At 37.1% G+C, this 13,851-nt stretch overlaps 1 protein-coding gene across 10 annotated transcripts in view; it reads left to right on the top strand.

The window, feature by feature from the left end:
- Nucleotides 1-588: 588 nt before the first annotated feature.
- rap1gapa (RAP1 GTPase activating protein a) overlaps nucleotides 589-13,851 on the top strand; it is a 65,657-nt gene continuing 52,394 nt past the window's right edge. For 2 of the 10 annotated variants that reach the window (XM_015043747.1, XM_015043753.1), the window contains exon 1: nucleotides 5,239-5,447. In XM_015043747.1, the coding sequence (XP_014899233.1) occupies nucleotides 5,404-5,447 (44 nt within the window). In that variant the 5' untranslated portion in view covers nucleotides 5,239-5,403. Of the gene's footprint in view, nucleotides 633-5,230; nucleotides 5,448-13,851 lie in introns of those variants that run through there. The other 8 variants (XM_015043734.1, XM_015043744.1, XM_015043724.1 and 5 more) reach the window with 8 other exon arrangements.

Here is a 13,851-nt window from a genome sequence, read left to right as displayed (position 1 = left end):
CAGCATAAAAACATATTAGAGTTCTTTAGTTTTTTTTTTGTCTCGTTAATTTTTTAGAACATCAAACCAATCATGTAAGATAATTGGAGTAAATATAAAATGCAGCTTTGCCCTTTGTGAAAATAGAATAGCGTTTGCTGTTAATTATTATTAGCTGCATATTTCTTAACAGTTTCACTTGACACACCCAGACTTAATTACTCCAAATCACCTAAACAGAACCTGTCTGACATGAAGAACATGAAGTAGGATAAAAGATCCACATTATGTCCTGATCCTAAGAAAACACAACAGCAGATGAGAAAGAATGTCACTGTTATCCATCAGTTTTGAAAGGGTTTCAGAAGCATTTCAAGTGAAGATCGGAGGCTGTGTGACTTACTGAAACTACTCAAAGTTTGCATAATGACTCAACAAGGAGGTCAAAAAGGAAGAAGGAGCAAGAAAGAGGTCAGACTAAAATGGCCACCATGGGGCAGTTTTAAAGAAACTACCACTGGTGACTAAAAATAATACAACTACTGTCTCACATACCAACAGCTTTCCTTTATGGGAATCTAATCTGTGGACCTTTTCCGCCTTTTCCAGAAACAGTGAAACATGATGGGATTCTTTGCTGCTTCAGGATCTGTGTAAGTTACTGTAATCAAGCTTGAATTCAACCCTGGAGTTGAATGTTCAGCCATCAGTTCATGACTTTCTGCAGAATTTGGTTATGATTTGATTTTATTTGATTTATTTCAAATAGGTTTTTAAAAATAAGAAGACAAGCAAAATAATTTGTTTGCTTTTCTGTTTGAAAAGTTGAGGGAAGAAGTGAGCGCTTAATCTTATCTCAGTTTAATGAAATATGTTACTTACAGACTCAATAATTACCAAAATATCCATGTGCCTGTTCAATATGCTGGGCTAAAGAGCCAACAAATATATTATATTACATAAACAAAATGGTTACAAACTTTCTCTGATAACAAGATAAGAAAATCTATGGATAAAAATAGTAATAATGACAATTGTAAATAACAACCGAATATTAGCACAGCACTGACTATTGTGAAATAATAAAAAATCCTGACATTTTCTACAAAAAGCCATGAATTCTTCAGTATCAAATGTTGACAATTTTCAGCTTTTGAATCTTAGAAAATTACAAAAGTTGAACATTTTCCACATTTTTTTTCTAGAAAATTTCTGAGATTAATTTCAATTCATGACATTTTTGTAGATAAAAAAATTTGCTTGATTTCAGGTTTTTTTTTTTTCTCTACTTTTGACTCAACAATGTTGGCCCACATGACAAAAAGTTTGGACACCCCCGGCCTAAACTAACCTTTGAACTCCTTGTGATGCTGCAGGATGAAAACAATGAGGAAAACTCAAAACTGGTGGACAAATGGATTTGTTTTTAATTTTAAACTCATATAAGGCAAACGCATTAAGACTCAAATTATACAGAGAAAATTAAGTTCTGGCCAGATTCACAATGCACAGCCTGAGGAGAAATGCTTGCTGTGTTGTTAAGTAAACAACTTCCGCTTCTTTTCATCAGATTTTCTGCGCGGTGAAAGCAGGACTGAGGATGAATGAGCGGTTTTTCCCTCCGTTCTGTCCACTCCCTCTCATCTTTTATGTCCTACGCAGCAGGCATGCTCCAGCATCTATCCTCGCTGCTATCCTTTCATCGCCTGGAAATAAATTATTGAGTTTATGGGGCAGTATTTTAGTCAGTCACAGACACCGAGTGGGAGGAAAAGTGTTTTTTATGCCTTTAGTTACAACAAAATCAATCAGAGCAGGTTTAAATATGTTGTCCAAAATGTGTGTTTTGGCTGTTTTTAGCCATTTTATTTTGTCGTTGTGGCTAAGACTTATTTGTCAGGGATCTCAGTTTGTTTACCCTTGGCTGGTTTTTTTTCCTGCACATCTACTTTGTGTTTTTGGACAAAAGAAGAGCCAGAACTGCTTGCAGCTCTGGGACTTGTTCCTGAGGTGATGTGATTAAAGGCTTCTGTCTAGGCGGCGCCCATTTAAATGTCTTAAAAACATCACAGCTACTTTAGCTAATTGAATTATAGATGACTGAAGCTAGCAACAAAGCTGACATGTGAGATCAACAATGTGGCACCTAAATAACCCAGGCTGTGTTTGTACTGTCCTAAAAAGAGCCCAAAGTTTGAATATTACATCTTCAGGCTGATTTCATCTCCTGAATGGGTCTGAGTGCATATTTTAAAACGCAGAGGACATCTTAAATTCAGAATGTTTCAAAATGGGTTTTTTTAATTTTTGTCATCCACAGTTGTCCAAAGAAGGAACATAAATAGATAAGTCAGAAAGGAAGACAGTGGTTGGTTAGACTTCTGCATAATTTGAAATCGTTTGCAGCCAAAGGGGATGTAGGACGATGTGCATTCAGTTCCCTTTTCGTCTGATGGCTCTTTTTAATATAAGATTCTGCAGTTTGTGAAGCTCCTACATGAAATTAACTTGGTTATAATATCCAGACAATGTGTCCCTTTAAACAGCTTTATCTCTTGATTCTGAAGATCTGATGTAACATATGCAGCTCCATGTGTAATAAACTCTCTTTCTGCTCCTTTTATTGATATTCTGAAGTGATAGGCAACTTTAACCTGATTCCTCTGTGTTTTGATGCGACTCCTTGATAATTCAGCCTGGAACGGATTACAGTGCAGTTCTGTTTAAAAGTGTACTGACTAAACTGTGGTTGTAAAATTTAATGAGTAGTTTGTACAAACACCTACAGTACAGCTTTGCTGCACCCAGATGAGCTTTTATTCTTTCTTAAATTTGGCTAAAAATAGCAAGTGTTTTGAAAAAAAGTGACCCAAATCCTGCACTGCAAAAACACAAACTCTTACCAACTATTTTTGGTCTAGTTTCTAGTGCAAATATCTTATTACACTTGAAATAAGACAAACTAACTTAAAAGTAACTTTTAAGCAATATATATAGGGGCTTGATTTTAGTAGATAATTCCTTAATATTCATAAAAAAGTCAATAATTTATCTGTTGGCAGATAAATTAACTTATAACATGGGAAAATATTTTGTTATAAGTTAAATAATCTGCTAATAGAACAAGAAACTAGACACAAATACTTGGTAAGATTTTGTGTTTTTGTGTTCTTGTTACTGAAAATACATTTATTCAGTCGAGCCCAAAATAAACCGAAAACTATCTTTTAATACAGCAAACATGCATACTATGGTGTATTAGGCCCATTGTGGAAAAAAAAATAGTTGTGCATTTTTGCCAAAAAAGAAAAATTGAGAACTATCAGAAATTTTCTAATAAAAAAACAAGAAAACTGAAATTTCAGAATTTCAAGTTTTCTAAACAATGTCTGAGATTAATCACAAAATTTCAGCATTTTTGGCAGAAATTTACTGTTTTTTCTATCCATAATGGCCCTAATGCACCGTTGTAAAAATCCCGTTAGAGTTTTAGCTCTACAGTAAATATCAGGCGTCTTTATTTGCTTTATTTTAGGTTGTTTTTTTTGTGTTTATTTGTGTTTTTGGCTTGCGACGATGTTTGAGTCTAAACTTTTGGCGTAAAGTTTGGACTCCCCTGTTTGAAGCATCTGTCCAGAACAACCACCACACGGCAAAGAAGCAAAACCAACACAGTCAGCCAAGAACTGTGAGGAATTTCTTTTCCATTTCACTTTTGTCACAAATAAAGCAGTGATGTAATTATGGAGCGATGATGTAACTGTCTTTCAGCCTGATTGTGGTCGTTCCATAAGCCCATTGATTAATTAAGTGCTCACCAGAAGTGCTTTGCAGTTAATGTGATGCAGGCATCGCAGTTGGTGCCCTGAGATTTTTACTTCCTAGATTGGGGCTTTTTTTTTTCTTAATGGATTCATGATTAAAAGCTAGATTAAGTGTCTTCCAACTAATAACAGTCATATTTCTTGCCCGTCTCTGCTCCTTATGACGCTGACCTTCCTTAAAAAAACAAAGTGAACGCTTCGACAGTCGGTACCTTTCAGAAAGCTGGCTGATGCTTGATCTCAGCCCTTTTATTCAATAATCTGGGGCAGCAGCATTAATGTATCGTCGTCGCCGCTGATCGTTAATCAGGCGCAACAGGAGAGTCCAGGGACTCAATTTAATCAGCGCAGATGCAGTAAAAGCACTGCAGGCATAACTCTGAGTTAACATTCCCCTTTGTGTGCATGCCAGAGGCTTGCAGAAGATGAACAGATAAGAGAGTCGTTCAGAGGTCGTCACCTGCCGTACAGTACGCAGTTCAGCCTGTTGTTATTGAGACATTTCTGAGGAATGTTCTGCCTGATATCTACAACTTGTTGGATTAGCTGTCCTGTTGTGCAACAAGAGGAAGAACCGGCTTTACCAGACTGTTACAGAAAGGCAAACTCTCATTGATATGTTCCCTTTTAGAAGAAAAAAGCTGAATTACCTTACTTACATTGTGTTTTTTGAGTACATTTAAATGAGTAAAACCAATTAACGTAGGGTGTTTCCTCTGTATGCCTATAATACACACATTTAACGTATTGTGTGGAAGTTTCAGGCTAATTTACAGCCATTGTAATACAAAATGTAAAATAAAAGAAAAATCAATTTGAATACTACTTAGAGTGAGATACTGGGAATATAGAAACCCGTTATTTTAATCAAATGTCCTGAAATTCTGGGACCTCGTAACATTTAAAACTGTACGATTCAGGTTTAAAGTAACTTTGACACAAAATAAGAAATGTTGTGTGACAGATAGGGGGAAGGAAATTTAAATAATAATAAAAAACCCAATAAGAACAACCAAAATGAGTTTTTGTTTCAGTGTGGATTGAAAAACTGTTTAAAAAGGACCAAAAATGGTATTAAAAATGCATAAATAACTGTGCATTTAAGGATGAGAATGTGAGATTTAACTGGAAATAATTTACGTTTATCAGGTGTTTTGAGATTTGAATGTTTATAAGTTGATGAGAGAGGGGCAGGAAATCATAAGAGGTGCCTGCTCCTTTTCGAACAAGCAATTGTGCGTGATGATCTGTTTTAATTTCATCTGACATAGGGCGTTGTTAGGGTGTTTGTGTGGAAAGCTTGTCACTGCGTCTCCTGCTCCCCCGGAGACTCGCCTGGTCAGCAGCCCCCGCTTCCTCGCAGCCTCCCTCCTCAGTGTCCTCTTCATCCTCTTGCCGTTTCTTCTGTCGGTGAAGGAGGCGTGTGGGCTGGAGGAGGAGGAGGAGGAGGAGGCAGGGCATGTCAGGCTTTGGGGGAGTGGAGCCCAGGCGGCAGGCAGTGCATACAAACACACGCCGACACGCACACAAACACGCTCAGTCAGCGTAAGTGAACCAAGCGCCGGCTCCACTCTGCTGTGAGTTGACTGGTTTCGCCAGTATGCCGCAGAGGAAGAGGAGTTTCACTTTTGGAGCCTATGGAGGGTAAGAATGAATGAGGCTGATTCCTAAAGACTCGCTTTGACGTGTGACTGTGAGCCCGAGTCTCTGTTATTAGCTGCTGCTTCGGTGACTCTGCAGAATATTTCTACTTTGCCGATCCTGCACGGGAATGATGTCATTTTTATCGCCTTTCCTGCGTGTCTTTCTTGATGTATTTATATCTTTTATTAATATTGTTCAGGTATGAGATTTTGAAACTTGAGTGGGATCAGTGTGACCAATAAATGAACTTAAAATGGGGAGGAATAAAACATTCCAATAGTATTAATCTACAGAAAAAGACAGCAGTTATACATATGTTTTTGATATTCTTGCTTTTTATTCAACATTTTTGAGGCTTGTTGGTGTTTGCTTTATTTTTTCTGACATACTTGAATGTTTGCAGGACATAAAGCATTAGTCAGCAAGTGTTTTTGATGGGCATGAGGTAAATAGGTGTCCCAGTGCAGATCGATGGTGTGTTTGATTGTGTGTGTGTTTGAAAATGGCCTGCAGAACATCTTAAAAATACGCTACTGTTAATTAACAGGTTGTTAAAAATGACCGAGCAGTCCCAGCATTGGCACACACAGGACAAACTTTCTGAATTTACCTGGTCAGATCAGGAACTCTTGGCCTGAAAAATGATCCCATGTGTGAAGAAGGCTCGTAATTCTCCAGAGGAAAGTGCATGCTGAGCATGAACGCAGCTTTGCACTTTTTCTGCCTGCCAGCATATTCAGCTTTCCAGTTGCAAACATGCTTAAGTACATGCAGTGTTGATGCTGACTGAAAAAATCATAACCTTTTAAGATGGCAGCTTCGCTTGCCGCTCTTGATCTGAGGAAAACTTGGTGCTGCACTAAGGCCTGTCACAATAATCAATAAATCAATTAGTCTCATGAGAAATTAAAACAACCTCACTTGCATAATTTATCGTTTTTCTCTTTTTCTTCCAAAACTGGATGATAAAAGTCTTCACCAAATTATTTTGAAAGACAGTTTTGTTTACAAAAACTTCACATTTAATTTTATTTCTTGTTTCTGTTGTTTTATTTATTTTGGATATTTAAAATGTCTCCCACTTCCAGAGCTAAATGTTCATTTAAAGTTTATTGATCTTTGAGAATAGGTTATTGCATCATTATATAATTTTATTACTTTAAAATGGTCTCAAAACAATATTATCGTTTATCGTGATAACTTCTGGGACGATTTATCGTCCAGCAAAATTTGTTATCGTGGCAGATTTGGCTGTAATTTTTATCTTGTTTTCACCAGCATTCATGTTTGAATCTCAAACCCTTTCATTTGGGGTGCCACAGGGTTCATCTTCAGAACCCTTTCTATTTGCTGATGCATTCATCGTCTAGAGTCAGACTCATTTTCGTTTGGGCCAAATCAAGATCATAAAGGCTCTGAAAGGGACGGTGGTGCCAGAATGTATTGATAAAATCTGTTCACAAATTGTTAAATATCATTGAACAATTTCTCAGTTCCTCCAGGATTTTGTGATTCTTCTTGTGATTCTTTGCAAGAAAAATCAAATTTGGAAATATTTGCGATATTTGCTCTTATTTATGACGGTAAATTTGACTTTTTATCACTCGCTGTATAGATCATGGAATATAATCTGACATCAGTTAAGGCTGAGGCAGATGTTTACTACAAGTAAGAAAGTTTTTGACAATTTGAGAAAAATCCACAATAAACTCCCAACTGTTAGCACAAAAAAGTGCGGGGATTTGTTGATTTTGCATGAATTTTGACGATAATTCTCAAGAAACAGGAGGGACTGATTGATATTATTTGTCAGTAAGTAGATATAAACCGCATTGATTTGATTGATGACAATATTTAAGTACATTTAGTGTTTCGTCTAGAATCTAGAGGCCTGCATAAGGAGCTACGGTGGGCCGAATTTGGCCCTCGGGCCCCGAGTTTGACACACGTTGTCTCGGGTTTACAATAAAAAATTAATTAGATCTTTTTTAGCCTCTTTATGCTGATGATTCCTGTCGCTTTGGCTCTCTGAATACCACGATGTTTGATGAAATTTCTAACTCGTGTCGTGATTAACAGCTGCGTTCAGACGTTTTGTTGTCGTCTCTGACCTCGACATCGTTCTGCTTACATCAACGACCCCTCGGCGCTTCGTATCTCTGAGGTCACCTGGTCACAGGTTGTATGAACACCAGAGGAGACGGAGCTTTAAAATTAATGCCACCTGGGTTGCGGATTGGTTTTGTTGAAACTTTTAAAAAGTGGGGCATCCTTTTAGTTAGAAAATCCTTAATTTGATAAATTATGATAGCTTTATTCTGTGTTTTATGTTATGTATGGTTTGTTTTAGTCTGATTTATACAAATACAGCTCTGTAAAAACACTGAACTGAACCCGACTGAAAACCTGGGTATTCCACCAAATATTGATTTCTGAGTTAAAACATTAGTATTGTTGTTTCTAAATCAATATAAACTTGTTTTCTTTGCATTATTTGAGACCTTAAAGTTCTGCATCTTCTTTGTTATTTTGACCATTTCTCATTTTCTCCTATAAAGAATAAAACCAGAGAAACTGATAGTTTTGCAGTGGTCTATTAATTTCAGAGTTGTACATATATATCTATTTATTTAACTTTTACAGTTTATTTTGTGGTAGTTATCTGTAAAAGTCACAAACCTCTGTTTAAAAACATTTGCACAAGTGACAAACATTAAGAAGTTTGTCACTTCTTAATCCAGTTTCTTTCACTTCCATTCATGCAGAAACCAACACTGCTCGGACTGATGCGTATTTTCACTACATTGTTTGTTTTATTTGCAGCTCATTCCCGTTAGCAGCTCATCCTGAGCCGTTTTCACACAGGAAAACGGCTCCTGTGTGAACAGGTCAGGTTTTTGTCTGTTAAAATACGAACAGCTGCTTCTCTCTTTTGGTACTTGGCAGTAATGGAAAAAGTACACTTTGTTTGTCAGAATGAATGTGTAATTCTAGATATTTTCTGTCCGTTGTACTTGGGTGTAGTTAAAATTTCAGAAACTTTTAAGACATAAAGTTCCAGGCCAGAAGAAATGACAAACAGTCACAACTTTAGTGCTGCAGGAAACATTTTAAATTCTAATTTCCCCATTTGTATAGCACACTTCTTCTTGTATTTCTTCAATACTCCTTTTATTTTATTAGTATCACATTGACTGTTCCTCGAGAACTTTAACTTTCAGTATTCTGCAAGTTTTCAACTTGTGTTGAGTCAATCTGACTACAGTCTTACTCAGAAATGTTACTCCACAGGGGAAATATGTGTTGAAATCTGAAAGGAAACGGGTAGTGATAACAACTGCTGCGGCTGGTGAAGGGAACAGCTGTGAGACTATTTATTGCACCTTGTCATCATCTTTATAATATGAAGAGGGACAAAGGTGACGCATGGAAGTGTTTATAGTGTAGGTGTTTTATAACAGCACTATTCAGAGTTGAAAGACAAGCCTTCAGTACGGGAGATTTACTTTTTAAGTTTTCAATCTATGCTGTATAAAGACTGCAGATGCTTCCAACAAAACAGACTAAAGTTGCAGCAGAACTGCATTAGATTATCTTAATGTTAGTCTAATGAGATTGTAACGTGGTTGTTACTCCGGTCTGTGCTGGTGAAGAAAAGCTAAATTAAAAGGCAAAGCTCTTGTTTATATTCAGGGGTGGACTAGAAAAAATCAACCTCATACTTTAAGGAGTTAATGAGGATACTTTCTGAATACCTCATGACAGTATTGAAGCATTCATCCCGTTGGTTGTGGTTGTGTTTTCAAAGAATAAGGAAAGTGAAACAAATCAAATGCTAACGCTTCCAAGAGTAGTACTCAATAAAGGTTTAACTGTCCCAATCAAAAGGGACAGATGTAGCTCCTGAATGAACTTTGAACTCTGTGGATGGATGTTTGAGCAATACTCATGTCAATCATCAAGATAAAATAGCAATGTAAACTGAAAGATTAAGGGGAGTGTTGACACGTGTATGAAAAGGAGAAATAGTGATAATATTATGGCAAAGTTATTTTATTGATATTTTCTCATTTTAGCATATTTAGTAAGGGTTGGGTTGCTTTAGCTGATTGTTCTGAAGGCAGATTTACCACAGTTTTTGTAGTAAACAAAGCTGAAATTTTGGCACATTTCGCAGCGTTAGCTTGAAGAGCATGTTTCTCCTTTTCTCCCCTCTTTTCTCTCCTGCTCTCCATCTTAGTCACACACCGCTGGTACTAAGGGAGAAGATATTTTGTGATATGATTGGACCAGCCCCATGTTAAGTGCATTTTTCAATGGTAATGCAAATAACAGAAGTGTTGGGAATGTAGCCCTGGTGGCATACCCACCCACCAGGAAACTGTCCGGTATACCAGATTGCCATTACGCCCATGTTTGTGTTATGAAATGTTTATATGGGTTAAATCCAGAAACAAGTGGCTGAAATAAGGCGCCCAGTCTGAAATGGGCCCCTGCGGGATATTATCGGAGGGTACGCACATAACTATCACTGCACCTGACCCACAAGAACACAACCACATCTCCAACGTGCATCATGTACCTGTTGCAAAACCAGCACAAACCTAAACCACACAAATACAGGCCACATGCGCATAACATGCATGGCCCAATAAAACAGCTGACTTATTCTGCTGGTTTTTTCTTTACGAATTATTTAAAATAATACAGATGGGAAAACAAAGTCTATCCGTATGATCCACGGGAGGTGGAGGATGGAGATTCCCATGTTCAGGTGGTGTGTCATGTCAGAAGAAAGTCCAGGAGGTGAAGCAACAATATATGCTTAATTTCTACTCTTTGGGCAAACATGTAGACTAGATTTAATTTGTTTAACCTGCAGTTTTAGCACGACGCTCAGGAAGAATGCGGCAGATGTCACGGTTGTCCAACCTGATAACCAGTTCGCGAAACCACAAAGAAAAAGCTCATAAACCAGCGACCCCACCAGAACTTTGCTCACGGTAAAAAGCTTAGGCAGGATCCAAACAACCACTGGAGGGATCAAACTCTGCTCATTCATTTTTAGCTTACAGAAAAATCACCAAGCCATCAAATAAACAAAAGTAAACTGATGTACATGTGCCCACAGACTCACACAGATGTGGGCTTCATACAAGACGCTTTCACACAAAAGATATTTTTTTCTCTAAAATTTTGTTAATAGCTCAGACGGTTAGATAATAAACAATCCCACAACTATTTACGTAAAGGGAAATCTCAAGGTAAGCTGCATAGCTGCCAGTAGGGTTCGAGGTGGTTCAGCCATCTTTTCAGGACGCTTAGGAAGTGTTCCCACTGGGAGAAGAGGGCAGACTGCGTATGCTGAACCAAAGAACCAATAGATTGGTCTTCTGTATTTGGCCTCATTATTTGTTGTTTATTTCATCTGCTGCAGCTACTGGAACAATTGATTGAAGACAGTGGGGGAGTGAACGAGCTTTCTATTTTCGGCAAACGGTAATTTTTTTGTGTGTGGCAGTGGCCTGGAAAGGCATTACACTTGACATTTTGGTATGTCAGCCTGATAGATCAGCAGGGGCTGTGTAATACACCCTGCCTGCTTCACTTTATTGGCATTCAATGAAAGAAACGCAGTCGCCAAGGAGCTCTAGATGCAAGACACTGCTCTCCCAATCAAACTTTGATGCAGCTGGTATTTGCTTTGCACAAGGTAGATCATGACCTCGCTGAGAATTGCTATTTCCTACAAAAGGGTTTGCAGTCCAGATTGATCATGACGTAAATATAACTTTTTTCTATCTATTACTTGTAGAAGCTCGCATATTTGTTAATAAGATGACGCATACTGTAGCTATGTGGCTTTGTCTGGTGGCTCTGGTCATAAACTCCTAATCATGACACAGAGCTATGAACTGCTAAATGAGCGCCCTCACAGTCTGAACAATGACGCTCTATGTTTCATAGAAAAGCTGGAAGAATGCTCGTCAGTCCTGTAAAAAAAAAAAGAAAACGGCTGAATGCAAAGATAGGCATTGTTTTGAAATCTGAGATGTTCTCAGTTGTTGTTGGTAAGGTCATCTGATTATTTGAAAAATGCCATTCCTGCAAGTAAACAAGAAGACAAAAAAATGAGAATAATTTGGTTTAATCTGCAGATCATGAGAGGAATTTAACGTTTTACTCTGGATGGAAAAAAACGTTTATTTATATTCATCATTGTTTAGAAAGAAAATCAGCTGTTTTTGACAACCTGGTGCCTAAACCTTACACTGTAAAACATTTGAAGTTGGTTTAACTTGAAAATGAAAGTCCACCTGCTGCCTTGAAAATGCAATTAAAATCAACAATTGAATTGTTTTGGTTTAAAATCAAAAATTAAAGTTCATGAAGTTGATTTAACAACAAATACAAGTTGTCTAAACATTGTTTTTAAGTTAATAAATCTTGAATTTTGAGTTTTAACTTAATGTTCCAATTTAAACCTAGTAATCATTTCACAATATGCAAGAAAGAAAAACCTGCCTGCCCTCATCTGCTTAAAACCCACATTTCTCTGTTATTTTCACTCACATTATCAAGTTAAAATATATACTTATTTTACTTTAGAATCATTTAAATTCTTGTTTTAAATTGAAAGAACAAAATTTCTGATATGATAATGAATTGTATTAAACTTCACAATGAATTCAGCTGAGAAACATTTAGTGTGATGAGGACATTATCATCAAGCATTAAAATAAACATTTGCATTCTGGGAAATAGTTCCCACTCCTGTCTTTTTCTTCTTTCAGTTTTTTTAAGTGATAATAGATAAACTCTTGGAGGCTTGACAAAATTAATAAAAAGTTTACACAAATCATTACTGTAAGCTTGTCTCACATTTAGGTTCAAAATCTGAAACTCGCTAAATTTATTTGACTTAAAGAGTAGAAGAGAGTAGACGCAACTGAATGCAGCTCAAATGTTTTACAGTGCACTGCGTTAAGACAAAAGAAAACAACAGACAAGCTAATTTTGTTTGAACAAAGGTAAACGCTGACATGATTAAAGATGACTGTGCAGCAAAGCAGAGCTGCTGGCAGCGCGTTGAAGTACCCTTCTGAGGGCAGCGGCCAAACAAACAGCAGGGCAACCAGAGGGCCCTTGAGGGGCCCTTCAGGGGCCCACCTTGTAACAGTCGCATTCATATCTACAACCGCAAACCGTCTGTAACAAACAACAGGACGCTGAGGCGTATTAGCTTTAATCATCTGTCTAATATTGACCGTAAGACTAATGTTCAATTAATTTTTTATCAACTATGAGTATAAAAACATCAACAAGTTTATGCAATAATTGGGATGTCAAACTCATTTTCATTTTGGGACAGATCAAAAATGTTCTTAAAGGTCCGGTTGTGCAAGAATGTGTTGATAAAACCAATTAAATGGTCAAAATATCAATAAATAGCCTTTCCTCCAGGATCTTGTGATTGCTTTAGTGCTTTTTTGTAATCAAAATTACAGATTTTTTGGTGCCAAGATAAAAAAAAAAAGATGTTTTGTGATGTTTTTATTACTCGCCGTATCGTATTTTGGACCAATTTTGGGAATATTTGCAGTAAAGTCAGAAAAAAATTTGGAGATTTTTGTTGATTTTGTGTGAATTTTGCAGATTTGTGAAAAAGTGGAAGAACTTATTGATGTAACTTGGAGTCCAGAGGGCCACATAAAAAGCTTAAGTGGGCCACAACAGAAAGTAGTGACTTATAAATGTGTGGCGAGCATTTTTACTCAGCCCCCTTCACTCTGATACCCCTAAATGAAACTGCTTAAAAAAAGGCATCAAATTTATAAAACCATCTCAGTATGAATATAACTGTCATTAAATACAGCGACTAAAAGAAAACCTTACATAGTCTAATTATCCACCTGTAACATCAATGGGAAGGTTTCTATGAAAACGTAGCCATGTATGAGAGTGGCCCAGTCAAAGTTCAAACTTTAATTCAACTATAAATATGTGGCAAAACCTTCAAATTAATGTTCACAGAGATTCTCCATCCAGTATGACGTAGATTTTAACGGGAATATATGATACTGTTTATTTCAACACAAATTTAGAATAATAAAATATGAATAACACTGATTCAAAGATCAAAACAATAAATTATTAAAATAACTCATTTATATATAATCAGAGAATCAAGAAGTGATTATCACACATGCATCAAGCACACAAACATTGTTGGTTCACGCTGGACTCTTGTCATAAATCTCTGTGGAGCCGATGCGTTACGGTGTTTCTTACTGTACCGCGGCGCCAAACCAGGACATTCAGCCTCTTTGTGCTCATTTCTGTGGGCTGAATGAGCCCATTGACAGCAGCTCACTCAGCCCACACAGGCTGTCCAGATCTGCTC

The sequence above is a fragment of the Poecilia latipinna genome, unplaced genomic scaffold, assembly GCF_001443285.1.
Source record: "Poecilia latipinna isolate Pla-1442-1.1 unplaced genomic scaffold, P_latipinna-1.0 Scaffold36, whole genome shotgun sequence".
Taxonomy (NCBI): domain Eukaryota; kingdom Metazoa; phylum Chordata; class Actinopteri; order Cyprinodontiformes; family Poeciliidae; genus Poecilia; species Poecilia latipinna.
Note: the sequence above shows the minus strand (reverse complement) of the source record. Positions and strands in the feature narration are given on the sequence as shown.